This window comes from Lissotriton vulgaris, chromosome 2_1, assembly GCF_964263255.1.
Source record: "Lissotriton vulgaris chromosome 2_1, aLisVul1.2, whole genome shotgun sequence".
NCBI classification, from domain to species: domain Eukaryota; kingdom Metazoa; phylum Chordata; class Amphibia; order Caudata; family Salamandridae; genus Lissotriton; species Lissotriton vulgaris.
In genome coordinates, this window is record NC_141687.1 from 52966414 (window position 1) to 52980997 (window position 14584).

At 55.3% G+C, this 14584-nt stretch overlaps 1 protein-coding gene across 1 annotated transcript in view; it reads left to right on the forward strand.

The window, feature by feature from the left end:
- The first annotated feature begins 2139 nt into the window (after positions 1 to 2139).
- FEV (FEV transcription factor, ETS family member) overlaps positions 2140 to 14584 on the forward strand; it is a 63277-nt gene continuing 50832 nt past the window's right edge. Inside the window, exons 1-2 of the mRNA XM_086958449.1 lie at positions 2140 to 2230; positions 6432 to 6506. Of these exons, the coding sequence (XP_086814575.1) occupies positions 2140 to 2230; positions 6432 to 6506 (166 nt within the window). The remainder of the gene's footprint in view (positions 2231 to 6431; positions 6507 to 14584) is intronic.

Below are 14584 nucleotides of genomic sequence, written 5' to 3' on the forward strand. Positions count from 1 at the left end.
CAAAATAAATGCATCCGAGAGACAGTGGTTATGGAGACTTGGGGGGCACAGTTAACGGGTGGCAGTGAGGGAATCCATGGCAGAGGTGGTCATTGGGGGGCACTAACAAACATTAATGCAGAGGACACCACCAGTGCTGTGGCTGGTCCTGCCCTTGAGGCCTGTCTGCCTCACCGATAGGTACCTCCATTGGCCTTGTTTCAGCAGTAGCTGCAACTCTCCAGGGATTGGCAATGCAGGACTTGCACGCACACCAAACTAAGTTCGCAAATTTACAGTCACCCGGCTTCAATCACAAGCACTTTTAACATGTGCTGCCTGCTGTGGGGCCACTGGAATTAATTATGCAGCAAAGGATGACAAAATTATGCCGTAGTGTTGACTAAATTATGCATTAAAAAAAAGGCTGCCGCGTAATGCAGTACATTTACAGATATTTTTTTATTTTAACGTATGTATACATGCTAACAGTCTCTGGAAAGATTTTGCCTTATTAGTACCAGTGTAACATACAAACGCAGCAGTGAGAAAGGTGACCAGTCAACCTTTACAATAGGCCATCCATCCACTCCGCAGCAACACAAGTCACATTTTATATTAACTTTTGATATATTTGAGTTATCATGAATTCTAGCACCAAGAAGCCAATATTGGTAAATATGTGTGCTACAAATAATCCCTAACATACACGGTGCATACAGTATATTTAATCTGATGCTTTAATCATAGGCTGTTTTAAAGTATTCTGATAAAAATCGAATCATGCTGAAGACAGCCTTGATTGGTGTTGGATCGAGGACCCGGAAGTCTGCACACCTAGCAGACAGAGATAAAGCACCTTGTCAGAAAGTTTAGCGTTTTCCCTACAGGTGGTGTTTGTTGGCCTGTGGCAGGGTCAGTCACATGTCCTGGATTCCTGGCATTTAATTGAGTCTATCCCAGTTCTGCGCCCCAGTGTTTCTTTTGCCCCACCTGGCACACATCATGTCGGAGGATGGTGATGACGTTAACATTTTGCCCCCCCCCCCCCCCCACCCCCCCTGAAAAAATGTCTGCGGACGCCCATGTGCAGGACATACGTTTGAATGTCAGCAACATATCTCATTCGGTTAATGCACCTGCTGAAACACACATGTTACCTGAAACCTGCACATGTGCATTCCTGCAACACAGCCCAGCAGCTTCACTCCTGTATTGTACAGATGTTTGTGTGCACCTACAAAGCGTACATTCAGTCCCAGTAGGATAGCACAGCGGGTCAATGAACTCACGCCCTTAGCATGTACTCCTGGTGCAACTACCCCTTATCACCAGCTCCTTCCACAAACCCAGAGGCCTCCAGGCACTTTAAATAACAGGTGTTATTTTCACAGATCGTCCGACTCTCCCAACCCTGTTTTGAAGGTGGACAGGGGGCTGGAGGCCGCAGGAACTTTCCACCCAGTCCTCCACCCGTGTCCATGGTCACTGCCTGGGACGAGCTGCGGGGTGGAGGGAGGTGGAAATCGTTGTTTAATCAGCAATTAGGACACAAAACGGAAGAGCAGCCAGGGCCTGCAATAAAAGAGAGAGAAGCGCACGGAGACGGCCTCTTCCTTTGAGATTAGGGCCTCATTATCTGCGGCGCGCGCCGCCCCGGCCTAACTTGTTTTCCCAAAGTCGGTGGAGCGCGTTTAAAGGCCCCAGAATCAATATTAGGTCTGCCCAGGGCCCGCTCGGGGCGGCTGGTGTTTGCAAAGAGTTAAACGGGCGGAAAATCGGACTGGTGGCGAGTTCAGCGGCCCTCTCCGTCCCTGCCTGGAAACTCCGATCCGAGGCGGGGGACTGTTATTAAAAGTGCGATGGTGCTGAGATAAGGGGGTACGGGGGGGAGGGGGCAGCGGGCTTTATGGCGCAGGCAGGAGGCGGCCACGCAATCAGATCAGAACTTTAATTAAAAAGGATGCGGCGGTAAAGGATATTGCTGGAGGAGCCCCCCCCGCACCCCCCCCCCCCGTGACATCTCCACAGGTTGCTGGGAGACCGCCCCCCCCCCCCCCCCTGTCACTCTGTCTCCCTGTCGCCCCTATCTTCCTTGATAAAGTGTATTATTTTGGCGGGCCGGCGAGGCAGGAGAGGGGGACGGCTGCTCGAGAAGAGATGAAGGCGGCGGGGCCCTTCCTGGGCCAGTTCCTCCCGGAGATGCGCGAGTCCAGAGGGTCCCACCTCCTGCTCAACATGTACCTGTCAGGTAGAGCCTTTTCCCCTCACAGGGGCTCCCCTCAGGTGCGGTGCGGGAGGGGGTGTGCCTGTCAGGTAGAGCCGGATGCGGCCCTTTGCCCCTCACTGCCCGGGAAGCCCCGACAGGTGCGGTGCGGGAGGGGGTGTGCCTGTCAGGTAGAGCCGGATGCGGCCCTTTGCCCCTCACTGCCCGGGGAGCCCCGACAGGTGCGGTGCGGGAGGGGGTGTACCTGTCAGGTAGAGCTGGATGCGGCCCTTTTCCCCTCACTGCCCAGGAAGCCCCGGTAGGTGCGGTGCGGGAGGGGTGTGCCTGTCAGGTAGAGCCGGCTCCCTCCATTTCCCCCTCACAGCCCAGGGAGCCCCGACAGGTCCGGTGCGGAAGGGGGTGTACCTGTCAGGTAGAGCCGGCTCCCTCCATTTCCCCCTCACAGCCCAGGGAGCCCCGACAGGTCCGGTGCGGGAGGGGGTGTACCTGTCAGGTAGAGCCGGCTCCCTCCATTTCCCCCTCACAGCCCAGGGAGCCCCGACAGGTCCGGTGCGGGAGGGGGTGTACCTGTCAGGTAGAGCCAGCTCCCTCCGTCCCTTTGCCCCTCACGGCCCAGGGAGCCCCGACAGGTCCGGTGCGGGAGGGGGTGTACCTGTCAGGTAGAGCCAGCTCCCTCCGTCCCTTTCCCCCTCAGGGCCCAGGGAGCCCCGACAGGTGCGGGAGGGGGTGTGCCTGTCAGGTAGAGCCGGCTCCCTCCGTCCCTTTCCCCCTCACACCCAGGGAGCCCCGACAGGTGCGGGAGGTGGTGACCCGGCGCTGTGCTTAGGCCACGTGCGCCTAGAGAAAGTGCTTTCTGGTGCGTGTGATGTGTGTGGGTGGCTGTGCGTGTTCCCTGCGAACCCTGCGCTGTTCCCACCTTATGAGTGTCTGTTCCCCTTTGTCGTCTTGTTTCTTTGCTTGATGCTTCTACCCTCTAGAGCCAACTTTTCTTCCGGTTTTTTGTAGGATAGGGTTTTTCTCAGCCTTCCTTCTCTTCCCCTCTAAATACACCTTCCTGTGATGGAGGGAGGCTTCCTCCCTTCCCTTCCCTTCCCTTCCCTCCTTCCTTCCTTCCCCGATGTCTCATCAAACACACCCTCTTGCCACCACTGTCCATTCTCTTTTCTACCCATCCCCTTTGTCTTTTACCACCCCTTCCTCCTTTCACATCCTTTCCCCTTGCGCTCTCTTCTCTTGTTTCTCTCTCTCTGACCTTCTCCTCTCTTCCCATCTGACTTCCATCTCCTCTTGCCCAGTCCCCGCTCCTCGTCTTCCGTCTCCTCTGCCCCTCTCTTGCTCTTTTTTACTCATCTGTCTCTCTGCTCGTGCCCTCTCCGTGCCCTCTTCTCTTAACCTCCGCCACTTCTCCTTTTCAGGTTCGCCTCTCACCTCTCTTCTCAACCCCCCTCTCTTTTTTACCCTCTCCTCTCTCTCTCTCTCTCTCCCATCTCACAGCTCTTTCCCCTATCCTGTCACTCTGAACTCATGGATCACCTTAAATCACCCTAATCTCCTCTTTCCTTTCTCATCTGTCTCCATCTTCTTCCGTGTCTCTCTCTCTCTCTTTCATTCCCCATCCCTTTCTTTCTCTCTCTATTCCCTCCCCCGTTACCCGTCTCTGCGCTCTGCTGCCCTGAGCCCCCTATAAACCTCGTATTCTTCTCTCTGTTTCTCACTTCTTCCCTCCCTCTCTTCTTCCACTCTCCCACTTCTGAGTCTTTCCTTTGCCTCTCTCCATCTTCTGTCACCTCTTAAATCTCTATTTCTTGTCCATTCTTTCTCCAACTCTTTTTTGTCACCTCTCTCTTCCCATCATCTTTCTCATCGCTAGGTTTCTTAACCTTATTTCCCCCAAAGCTTCGCTTCTCTTCTTGTATCTCTTTTCTCCCCTCCTCCCATTGTCTACCCTGTTTTCTTCTCAATTCTGAATCCCTTCTTCTCTTCTTCCTTCCTCTCTCACCCATCTTTCCTGCTCCCTCCCACCTCTTCTTCATTGTTACCTTCTTTTCTCCCCCTCTCTTTTATGCTTCTCCCTCACTCTCTCCTTTTTGTCGTTCTTTGTTTCCTGTCTTCTCCTCTATCTCTCCTTCTCCCCTTCTTTCTTTCTCTATCATCCCGTCTTTCCTTCTCCCTCTCACTTCTTCTTCTTTGTTCTTTCTTTTCTCCCCCTCTCTTCTATGCTTCTCCCTCCCCTTTTTCTCGTTTCTTGTTCCCTCTCATCTCCCGCATCTCTCCTACTTTCTTTCTTCCTTCTACCTCATTTTCTCATTCTCTTGTCTTTTCTTCATCCTTCTTCTCTCCTCTCATCTTTGTTTCTTTGTCTTTCTGAATCTTCTCCTCTTCTCCACTTCTTCCCTTCTTTCTTCTCCATCTCTTAGTTCCCGCCTCCCTGCTCCCGGCCCTGACGCCCCTGCTCACCTGTCCCCCTAAAAGCGCTCCCTCTCGCCTCTTCTTCATTGTTCTTTCTTTTCTCCCCCTTTCCTCTACGCTTCTCCCTCCCATTTTTTCGTTTCTTGTTCCCTCTCTTCTCCCCTATCTCTCCTTCTTTCTTTCTTTCTCCCCCCTCATTTTCTCACTCTCTTGTCTTTTCTTTCTTCTCCTCTCCTCTCTCTCACCTTTGTTTCTTAGTCTTTCTGGATCTTCCCCTCTCCTCCTCTTCTTTCCGTCTTTCTTCTTTCTTCTCCATCTCTTACCTCTTCTTCCCGTCTCCCTGCTCCCGGCTCTGACGCCCCTGCCCTCCTGTTCCCCTTCTTCATTGTTCTTTCTTTTCTCCCCCTTTCTTCTACGCTGCTTCCTCCCCTTTTTTCGTTTCTTGTTCCCTCTCTTCTCCCCTATCTCTCCTTCTTTCTTTCTTTCTCCCCCCTCATTTTCTCACTCTCTTGTTTTTTTTTCTCCTTCTCCTCGCCTCTCACCTTTGTTTCTTAGTCTTCCTGGTCCTTCTCCTCTCCTCCTCTTCTGTCTTCTTTCTTCTCCATCTCTTACCTCTTCTTCCCGTCTCCCTGCTCCCGGCTCTGACGCCCCTGCCCTCCTGCCCCCCTTTAAAGCTCTCCCCTCTCGGCTCTGTCGGAAGTCGGATTTCCTTTTTCCTGGACGCGTTTCCTGGCTTCAGAAGCCGAGGGCTGGAGGATAAAACAAGAGCGTAAAATAGCATTAAAATACATCTCCCCGACTTCCAACCTTAAATCAGCACAGACCAGTTAAATCAACGCAATCCCTCTTTAAAGAGAAAAAAAAATTAAAACAACTAAAAAAAATCCACCCAGATAATATTATAGGACGGCAATCGTCCCGAGTTACTTTCCTCAAAATGGGAAAAAAGCAGCATTTCATTTTTCTGTTTTCTAGTTTTTGTTCTCGTTTCACTTCAAACCGTTTATATCCCCTGCAATATTTCGAAAATTTTAACATTATCATTGTTTTTCTGAATGCTTATTTTTACTTCTCGATTTACCTCGATTCATATTGCGACAAAATTATAACAAACGAAGCTGAAGTGCGAATGCGGAAAAGTCGTTCATATTTCGTTTGCAGAAATAATGATTTCTGCCGATAATAACAAGACCTCAATGGCTTCGTGATAGTTCAGGACAGACACAACTCGATTTAAAACATATTTAATTTGCAGACATCAAATATTTCAAGAAAAAATCGACTCTGGAATTGTTGTGTTTTATTCTGATGATTTTACTACATATTTTTCATTTTGTGTTCATCCCGGTCAGAAAAAAAGGTGCAAAAAATAAACAGAGCCGGGCAGCCCGGGATAATGTTTTTATTAAAGAAGAAATGCTGAACATGAAGAGAGCGACAGAGGGCAGCAGGGCGGAGGGGGGTGGGTGTTGTATAATTCGTTTAGGTAAAACACAAGGTGAACATAGTAACAACAATAACAAAAGCAATAAGAACAACGGCGATGATAATTATATTATTAATAATCGTAACTAGAGGGTAGCTTAAAGCAACAATCCTAAAAGCGATTTCACTAATAAACCAGCCCCACACCGACAGCAGGACCCGAGTGCCCAGAACAATCCGCATCCTCACACTAACCAGACTCGCCATAGTAGCCGGTGATTGTATAGCGCCTGCTTGCCTCTTCCGCGGACTCTCGGCGCTGCGCGCAGGTGAGGTTGGACTGGGACTACCTTCATGGAGTGAATTTGCTGTGTTTTGTGTTTCGTTGCAGACCCCGTCGGTGAGACTCTGCTGAAGGAAGGGAAGCAGCAGTCCTGGGGGGGCCTCAGCCCCGGGGTGCAGAAAGGTGAGGATCGCCGCAGTAGTTATGTAGATGGGTCTGTGGGGGGCTGCAGTGAGGCTGGTGGGGGAGGGGGGAGGGGGCTCTGGAGAGTCTGGTTGTGAGAACTGTGGGGTCAAGGGGTGTTTTGAGGGGGCAATAGAGGCTCGGAGGTAGTTGGAGTGAGGGGTTTGTCTTAACTACAGTGAGGAGGGCAGTGAGGGCTCAAACGGGTAGAAATAATAAGACCAGTAGGGGCTCTATTTGGGGGAGTGGACAGTTAGAATATGTGGGGCAATAACGAAAGCTGGGACTGTGTACGGTGGAGAAGTAAGGAAAACAGGTGGGTGTAGGGTGGGGCAGTAAGGAAAGCTGGGGTGTGTGTAGGGTGGGGCAGTAAGGAAAGCTGGGGTGGGTGTAGGGTGGGGCAGTAAGGAAAGCTGGGGTGGGTGTAGGGTGGGGCAGTAAGGAAAACTGGGGTGGGTGTAGGGTGGGGCAGTAAGGAAAGCTGGGGTGTGTGCAGGGTGGGGCAGTAAGGAAAGCTGGGGTCCGTGCAGGGCGGGGCAGTAAGGAAAGCTGGGGTGCGTGCAGGGTGGGGCAGTAAGGAAAGCTGGGGTGCGTGTAGGGTGGGGCAGTAAGGAAAGCTGGGGTGGGTGTAGGGTGGGGCAGTAATGAAAGCTGGGGTGGGTGTAGGGTGGGGCAGTAAGGAAAGCTGGGGTGGGTGTAGGGTGGGGCAGTAATGAAAGCTGGGGTGCGTGTAGGGTGGGGCACTAAGAAAAGCTGGGGTGCGTGCAGGGTGGGGCAGTAAGGAACGCTGGGGTGCGTGTAGGGTGGGGCAGTAATGAAAGCTGGGGTGTGTGTAGGGTGGGGCAGTAAGGAAAGCTGGGGTGTGTGTAGGGTGGGGCAGCAAGGAAAGCTCGGTCGTGTGTAGGGTGGGGCAGTAAGGAAAGCTGGGGTGTTTGTAGGGTGGGGCAGTAAGGAAAGCTGGGGTGTGTGCAGGGTGGGGCAGTAAGGAAAGCTGGGGTGTGTGTATGGTTGGGCAGTAATGAAAGCTGGGGTGTGTGTAGGGTGGGGCAATAAGGAAAGCTGGAAAGCTGGGGTGTGTGCAGGGTGGGGCAGTAAGGAAAGCTGGGGTGTGTGTAGGGTGGGGCCGTAAGGAAATCTGGGGTGTGTGCAGGGTGGGGCAGTAATAAAAGCTGGGGTACGTGCAGGGTGGGGCAGTAAGGAAAGCTGGAAAGCTGGGGTGTGTGCAGGGTGGGGCAGTAAGGAAAGCTGGGGTGTGTGTAGGGTGGGGCCGTAAGGAAATCTGGGGTGTGTGTAGGGTGGGGCAGTAAGGAAATCTGGGGTGTGTGTATGGTTGGGCAGTAATGAAAGCTGGGGTGTGTGTAGGGTGGGGCAGTAAGGAAAGCTGGAAAGCTGGGGTGTGTGCAGGGTGGGGCAGTAAGGAAAGCTGGGGTGTGTGTAGGGTGGGGCCGTAAGGAAATCTGGGGTGTGTGCAGGGTGGGGCAGTAATAAAAGCTGGGGTACGTGCAGGGTGGGGCAGTAAGGAAAGCTGGAAAGCTGGGGTGTGTGCAGGGTGGGGCAGTAAGGAAAGCTGGGGTGTGTGTAGGGTGGGGCCTTAAGGAAATCTGGGGTGTGTGTAGGGTGGGGCAGTAAGGAAACCTGGGGTGTGTGTATGGTTGGGCAGTAATGAAAGCTGGGGTGTGTGTAGGGTGGGGCAGTTAGGAAAGCTGGGGTGTGTGCAGGGTGGGGCAGTAAGGAAAGCTGGGGTGTGTGTAGGGTGGGGCCGTAAGGAAATCTGGGGTGTGTGTAGGGTGGGGCAGTAAGGAAATCTGGGGTGTGTGTATGGTTGGGCAGTAATGAAAGCTGGGGTGTGTGTAGGGTGGGGCAGTAAGGAATGCTGGGGTGTGTGTAGGGTGGGGCAGTTAGGAAAGCTGGGGTGTGTGCAGGGTGGGGCAGTAAGGAAAGCTGGGGTGTGTGTAGGGTGGGGCCGTAAGAAAATCTGGGGTGTGTGTAGGGTGGGGCAGTAATGAAAGCTGGGGTGTGTGTAAGGTGGGGCAGTAAGGAATGCTGGGGTGTGTGTAGGGTGGGGCCGTAAGGAAATCTGGGGTGTGTGTAGGGTGGGGCAGTAAGGAAATCTGGGGTGTGTGTAGGGTGGGGCAGTTAGGAAAGCTGGGGTGTGTGCAGGGTGGGGCAGTAAGGAAAGCTGGGGTGTGTGTAGGGTGGGGCCGTAAGGAAATCTGGGGTGTGTGTAGGGTCGGGCAGTAAGGAAATCTGGGGTGTGTGTATGGTTGGGCAGTAATAAAAGCTGGGGTGTGTGTAGGGTGGGGCCGTAAGGAAATCTGGGGTGTGTGTAGGGTGGGGCAGTAATGAAAGCTGGGGTGTGTGTAGGGTGGGGCAGTAAGGAAAGCTGCGGTGTGTGTAGGGTGGGGCAGTAAGGAAAGCTGGGGTGCGTGTAGGGTGGGGCAGTAAGGAAAGCAGGGGTGCGTGCAAGGTGGGGAAGTAAGGATAGCTGGGCTGCGTGTAAGGTGGGGTAGTAAGGAAAGCTGGGCTGCGTGCAAGGTGGGGCAGTAAGGAAAGCTGGGGTGTGTGCAGGGCGGGGCAGTAAGGAAAGCTGGGGTGCGTGTAGGGTGGGGCAATAAGGAAAGCTGGGGTGCGTGCAAGGTGGGGCAGTAAGGAAAGCTGGGGTGTGTGCAGGGCGGGGCAGTAAGGAAAGCTGGGGTGCGTGCAGGGTGAGGCAGTAAGGAAAACTGGGGTGCGTGTAAGGTGGGGCAGTAAGGAAAGCTGGGGTGTGTGCAGGGCGGGGCAGTAAGGAAAGCTGGGGTGCGTGCAGGGTGGGGCAGTAAGGAAAGCTGGGGTGTGTGTAGGGTGGGGCAGTAAGGAAAGCTTGGGTGTTTGTAGGGTGGGGCAGTAAGGAAAGCTGGGGTGCATGCAGGGGGGGCAGTAAGGAAAGCTGGGGTGCGTGTAGGGTGGGGCAGGAAGGAAAGCAGGGGTGTGTGCAGGGTGGGGGGTTAGGAAAGCTGGGGTGTGTGCAGGGTGGGGCAGTAAGGAAAGCTGGGGTGCGTGTAAGGTGGGGCAGTAAGGAAAGCTGGGGTGCGTTTAGGGTGGGGCATTAAGGAAAGCTCGGGTGCGTGTAGGGTGGGGCATTAATGAAAGCTGGGGTGTGTGTAGGGTGGGACAGTAAGGAAAGCTGGGGTGCATGCAGGGGGGGGCAGTAAGGAAAGCTGGGGTGCGTGCATGGTGGGTCAATAAGGAAAGCTGGGGTGCGTGTAGGGTGGGGCAGGAAGGAAAGCTGGGGTGTGTGTAGGGTCGGGCAGTAAGGAAATCTGGGGTGTGTGTAGAGTGGGGCAGGAAGGAAAGCTGGGGTGTGTGCATGGTGGGTCAATAAGGAAAGCTGGGGTGTGTGCAGTGTGGGGCAGTAAGGAAAGCTGGGGTGCGTGTAAGGTGGGGCAGTAAAGAAAGCTGGGGTGTGTGTAGGGTGAGGCGGTAAGGAAAGCTGGGGTGTGTGTAGGGTGGGGCAGTAAGGAAAGCTGGGGTGTGTGCATGGTGGGTCAATAAGGAAAGCTGGGGTGGGTGCATGGTGGGGCAGTAAGGAAAGCTGGGGTGTGTAGGATGGGGCAGGAAGGAAAGCTGGAAAGCTGGCGTGGGTGCAGGGTGGGGCAGTAAGGAAAGCTGGGGTGTGTAGGATGGGGCAGTTAGGAAAGCTGGGGTGTGTGTAGGGTGGGGCAGGAAGGAAAGCTGGAAAGCTGGCGTGGGTGCAGGGTGGGGCAGTAAGGAAAGCTGGGGTGTGTAGGATGGGGCAGTAAGTAAAGCTGGGGTGTGTGCAGGGTGGGGCAGTAAGGAAAGCACGGGTGTGTGCTGGGTGGGGCAGTAAGGAAAGCTGGGGTGTGTGTAGGGTGGGGCAGTAAGGAAAGCTGGGGTGTGTGTAGGGCGGGGCAGTAAGGAAAGCTGGAGTGCGTGTGTAGGGTGGGGCAGTAAGGAAAGCTGGGGTGTGTGTAGGGTGGGGCAGTAAGGAAAGCTGGGGTGTGTGTAGGGTGAGGCGGTAAGGAAAGCTGGGGTGCGTGTAAGGTGGGGCAGTAAAGAAAGCTGGGGTGTGTGTAGGGTGAGGCGGTAAGGAAAGCTGGGGTGTGTGTAGGGTGGGGGGTTAGGAAAGCTGGGGTGCGTGCAGCGTGGGGCAGTAAGGAAAGCTGGGGTGTGTGCAGGGTGGGGCAGTAAGGAAAGCTGGGGTGCATGTAGGGTGGGCAGTAAGGAAAACTGGGGTGCGTGCAGAGTTGGGCAGTAATGAAAGCTGAGGTGCATGTAGGGTGGGGCAGTAAGGAAAGCTGGGGTATGTGTAGGGTTGGGCAGCAATGAAAGCTGCGGTGTGTGTAGGGTGGGGCAGTAAGGAATGCTGGGGTGTGTGTAGGGTGGGGCAGTTAGGAAAGCTGGGGTGCGTGTAGGGTGGGGTAGTAAGGAAAGCTGGGGTGCGTGTAGGGTGGGGCAGTAAGGAAAGCTGGGGTGCATGTAGGGTGGGGCAGTAAGAAAAGCTGGGGTGCGTGTAGGGTGGGGCAGTAAGGAAAGCTGGGGTGCGTGCAAGGTGGGGCAGTAATGAAAGCTGGGGTGTGTGTAGGGTGGGGCAGTAAGGAAAGCTGGGGTGCGTGTAGGGTGGGGCAGTAAGGAAAGCTGGGGTGTGTGTAGGGTGGGGCAGTAAGCAAAGCTGGGGTGCGTGTAGGGTGGGGCAGTAAGGAAAGCTGGGGTGCGTGTTGGGTGGGGCAGTAAGGAAAGCTGGGGTGCGTGTAGGGTGGGGCAGTAAGGAAAGCTGGGGTGCGTGTAGGGTGGGGCAGTAAGGAAAGCTGGGGTGCATGCAGGGGGGCAGTAAGGAAAGCTGGGGTGCGTGTAGGGTGGGGCAGGAAGGAAAGCTGGGGTGTGTGCATGGTGGGTCAATAAGGAAAGCTGGGGTGTGTGCAGGGTGGGGCAGTAAGGAAAGCTGGGGTGTGTGCAGGGTGGGGCAGTAAGGAAAGCTGGGGTGTGTGCATGGTGGGTCAATAAGGAAAGCTGGGGTGTGTGCATGGTGGGGCAGTAAGGAAAGCTGGGGTGTGTAGGATGGGGCAGGAAGGGTAGCTGGAAAGCTGGCGTGGGTGCAGGGTGGGGCAGTAAGGAAAGCTGGGGTGTGTAGGATGGGGCAGTAAGGAAAGCTGGGGTGTGTGCAGGGTGGGGCAGTAAGAAAAGCACGGGTGTGTGCTGGGTGGGGCAGTAAGGAAAGCTGGGGTGTGTGTAGGGTGGGGCAGTAAGGAAAGCTGGGGTGTGTGTAGGGTGGGGCAGTAAGGAAAGTTGTGGTGTGTGTAGGGTGGGGCAGTAAGGAAAGCTGTGGTGTGTGTAGGGTGGGGCAGTAAGGAAATCTGGGGTGTGTGTAGGGGGGGGCAGTAAGGAAAGCTGGAGTGCGTGTGTAGGGTGGGGCAGTAAGGAAAGCTGGGGTGTGTGTAGGGTGGGGCAGTAAGGAAAGCTGGGGTGTGTGTAGGGTGAGGCGGTAAGGAAAGCTGGGGTGCGTGTAAGGTGGGGCAGTAAAGAAAGCTGGGGTGTGTGTAGGGTGAGGCGGTAAGGAAAGCTGGGGTGTGTGTAGGGTGGGGGGTTAGGAAAGCTGGGGTGCGTGCAGCGTGGGGCAGTAAGGAAAGCTGGGGTGTGTGCAGGGTGGGGCAGTAAGGAAAGCTGGGGTGCGTGTAGGGTGGGGCAGTAAGGAAAACTGGGGTGCGTGCAGAGTTGGGCAGTAATGAACGCTGAGGTGCATGTAGGGTGGGGCAGTAAGGAAAGCTGGGGTATGTGTAGGGTTGGGCAGCAATGAAAGCGGCGGTGTGTGTAGGGTGGGGCAGTAAGGAATGCTGGGGTGTGTGTAGGGTGGGGTAGTTAGGAAAGCTGGGGTGCGTGTAGGGTGGGGTAGTAAGGAAAGCTGGGGTGCGTGTAGGGTGGGGCAGTAAGGAAAGCTGGGGTGCATGTAGGGTGGGGCAGTAAGAAAAGCTGGGGTGCGTGTAGGGTGGGGCAGTAAGGAAAGCTGGGGTGCGTGTAGGGTGGGGCAGTAAGGAAAGCTGGGGTGCTTGTAAGGTGGGGCAGTAAGGAAAGCTGGGGTGCGTGTAGGGTGGGGCAGTAATGAAAGCTGGGGTGTGTGCAGGGTGGGGCAGTAAGGAAAGCTCGGTCGTGTGTAGGGTGGGGCAGTAAGGAAAGCTGGGGTGTGTGCAGGGTGGGGCAGTAAGGAAAGCTGGGGTGTGTGTAGGGTGGGGCAGTAAGGAAAGCTGGGGGTGCGTGCAGGGTGGGGCGGTAAGGAAGGCTGGGGTGCGTGTAGGGTGGGGCAGTAAGGAGAGCTGGGGTGCGTGCAGGGTGGGGCAGTAAGGAAAGCTGGGGTGCGTGTAGGGTGGGGCAGTAATGAAAGCTGGGGTGCGAGCAGGGTGGGGCAGTAAGGAAAGCTGGGGTGTGTGCAGGGCGGGGCAGTAAGGAAAGCTGGGGTGCGTGTAGGGTGGGGCAGTAATGAAAGCTGGGGTGTGTGTAGGGTGGGGCAGTAATGAAAGCTGGGGTGTGTGCAGGGTGGGGCAGTAAGGAAAGCTGGGGTGCATGTAGGGCGGGGCAGCAAGGAAAGCTGGGGTGCGTGTAGGGTGGGGCAGTAAGGAAAGCTGGGGTGTGTGTAGGGTGGGGCAGTAATGAAAGCTGGGGTGTGTGCAGGGTGGGACTGTAAGGAAAGCTGGGGTTTCGTGTAGGGTGGGGCAGTAAGGAAAGCTGGGGTGCGTGCAGGGTGGGACTGTAAGGAAAGCTGGGGTGTGTGTAGGGTGGGGCATTAATGAAAGCTGGGGTGCGTGTAGGGTGGGGCAGTAAGGAAAGCTGGGGTGGGTGTAGGGTGGGGCAGTAATGAAAGCTGGGGTGCGTGCAAGGTGGGGCAGTAAGGAAAGCTGGGGTACATGTAGGGTGGGGCAGTAAGGAAAGCTGGGATGTGTGCAGGGTGAGGCAGTAAGGAAAGCTGGGGTGAGTGCAGGGTGGGGCAGTAAGGAAAGCTGGGGTGTGTGTAGGGTGGGGCAGTAAGGAAAGCTGGGGTACATGTAGGGTGGGGCAGTAAGGAAAGCTGGGATGTGTGCAGGGTGAGGCAGTAAGGAAAGCTGGGGTGAGTGCAGGGTGGGGCAATAAGGAAAGCTGGGGTGCGTGTAGGGTGGGGCAGTAAGGAAAGCTGGGGTGCGTGTAGGGTGAGGCAGTAATGAAAGCTGGGGTGCTTGCAAGGTGGGGCAGTAAGGAAAGCTGGGGTGTGTGTAGGGTGGGGCAGTTATGAAAGCTGGGGTGCTTGCAAGGTTGGGCAGTAAGGAAAGCTGGGGTGCATGTAGGGTGGGGCAGTAAGGAAAGCTAGGATGTGTGCAGGGTGAGGCAGTAAGGAAAGCTGGGCTGCGTGTAGGGTGAGGCAGTAATGAAAGCTGGGGTGCGTGTAGGGTGGGGCAGTAATGAAAGCTGGGGTGCGTGCAAGGTAGGTCAGTAAGGAAAGCTGGAAAGCTTGGGTGTGTGCAGGGTTGGGCAGTAAGGAAAAAGTCGCTTGGGCAGTAACGAATGCTATTGTGTGTGTAGGGTGGGGCAGTTAGGACAGCTGGGGTGTGTGTTGGTGGGGCAGTAATGAAAGCTAGGGTGTGTGCAGGGTGGGGGCAGTAAGGAAAGCTGGGGTGTGTGCAGGGTGGGTCAGTAAGGAAAGCTGGGTTGCGTGTAGGCTGGGGCAGTAAGGAAAGCTGGGGTGCGTGCAAGGTGGGGCAGTAAGGAAAGCTGGGGTGCTTGTAGGGTGGAGCAGTAAGGAAAGCTGAGGTGTGTGCAGGGTGAGGCAGTAAGGAAAGCTGGGGTGTGTGTAGGGTGGGGTAGTGAGGAAAGCTGGAAAGCTGGGGTGGGTGCAGGGTGGGGCAGTAAGGAAAGCTGGGGTGTGTAGGATGGGGCAGTAAGGAAAGCTGGGGTGTGTGAAGGGTGTGGCAGTTAGGAAAGCAGGGGTGTGTGCTGGGTGGGGAAGTAAGGAAAGCTGAGTTGTATGTAGGGTGGGGCAGTAAGGAAAGCTGAAGTGTGTGTAGGGTGGGGCAGTAAGGAAAGCTGGGGTGTGTGTAGGGTGGGGCAGTAAGGAAAGC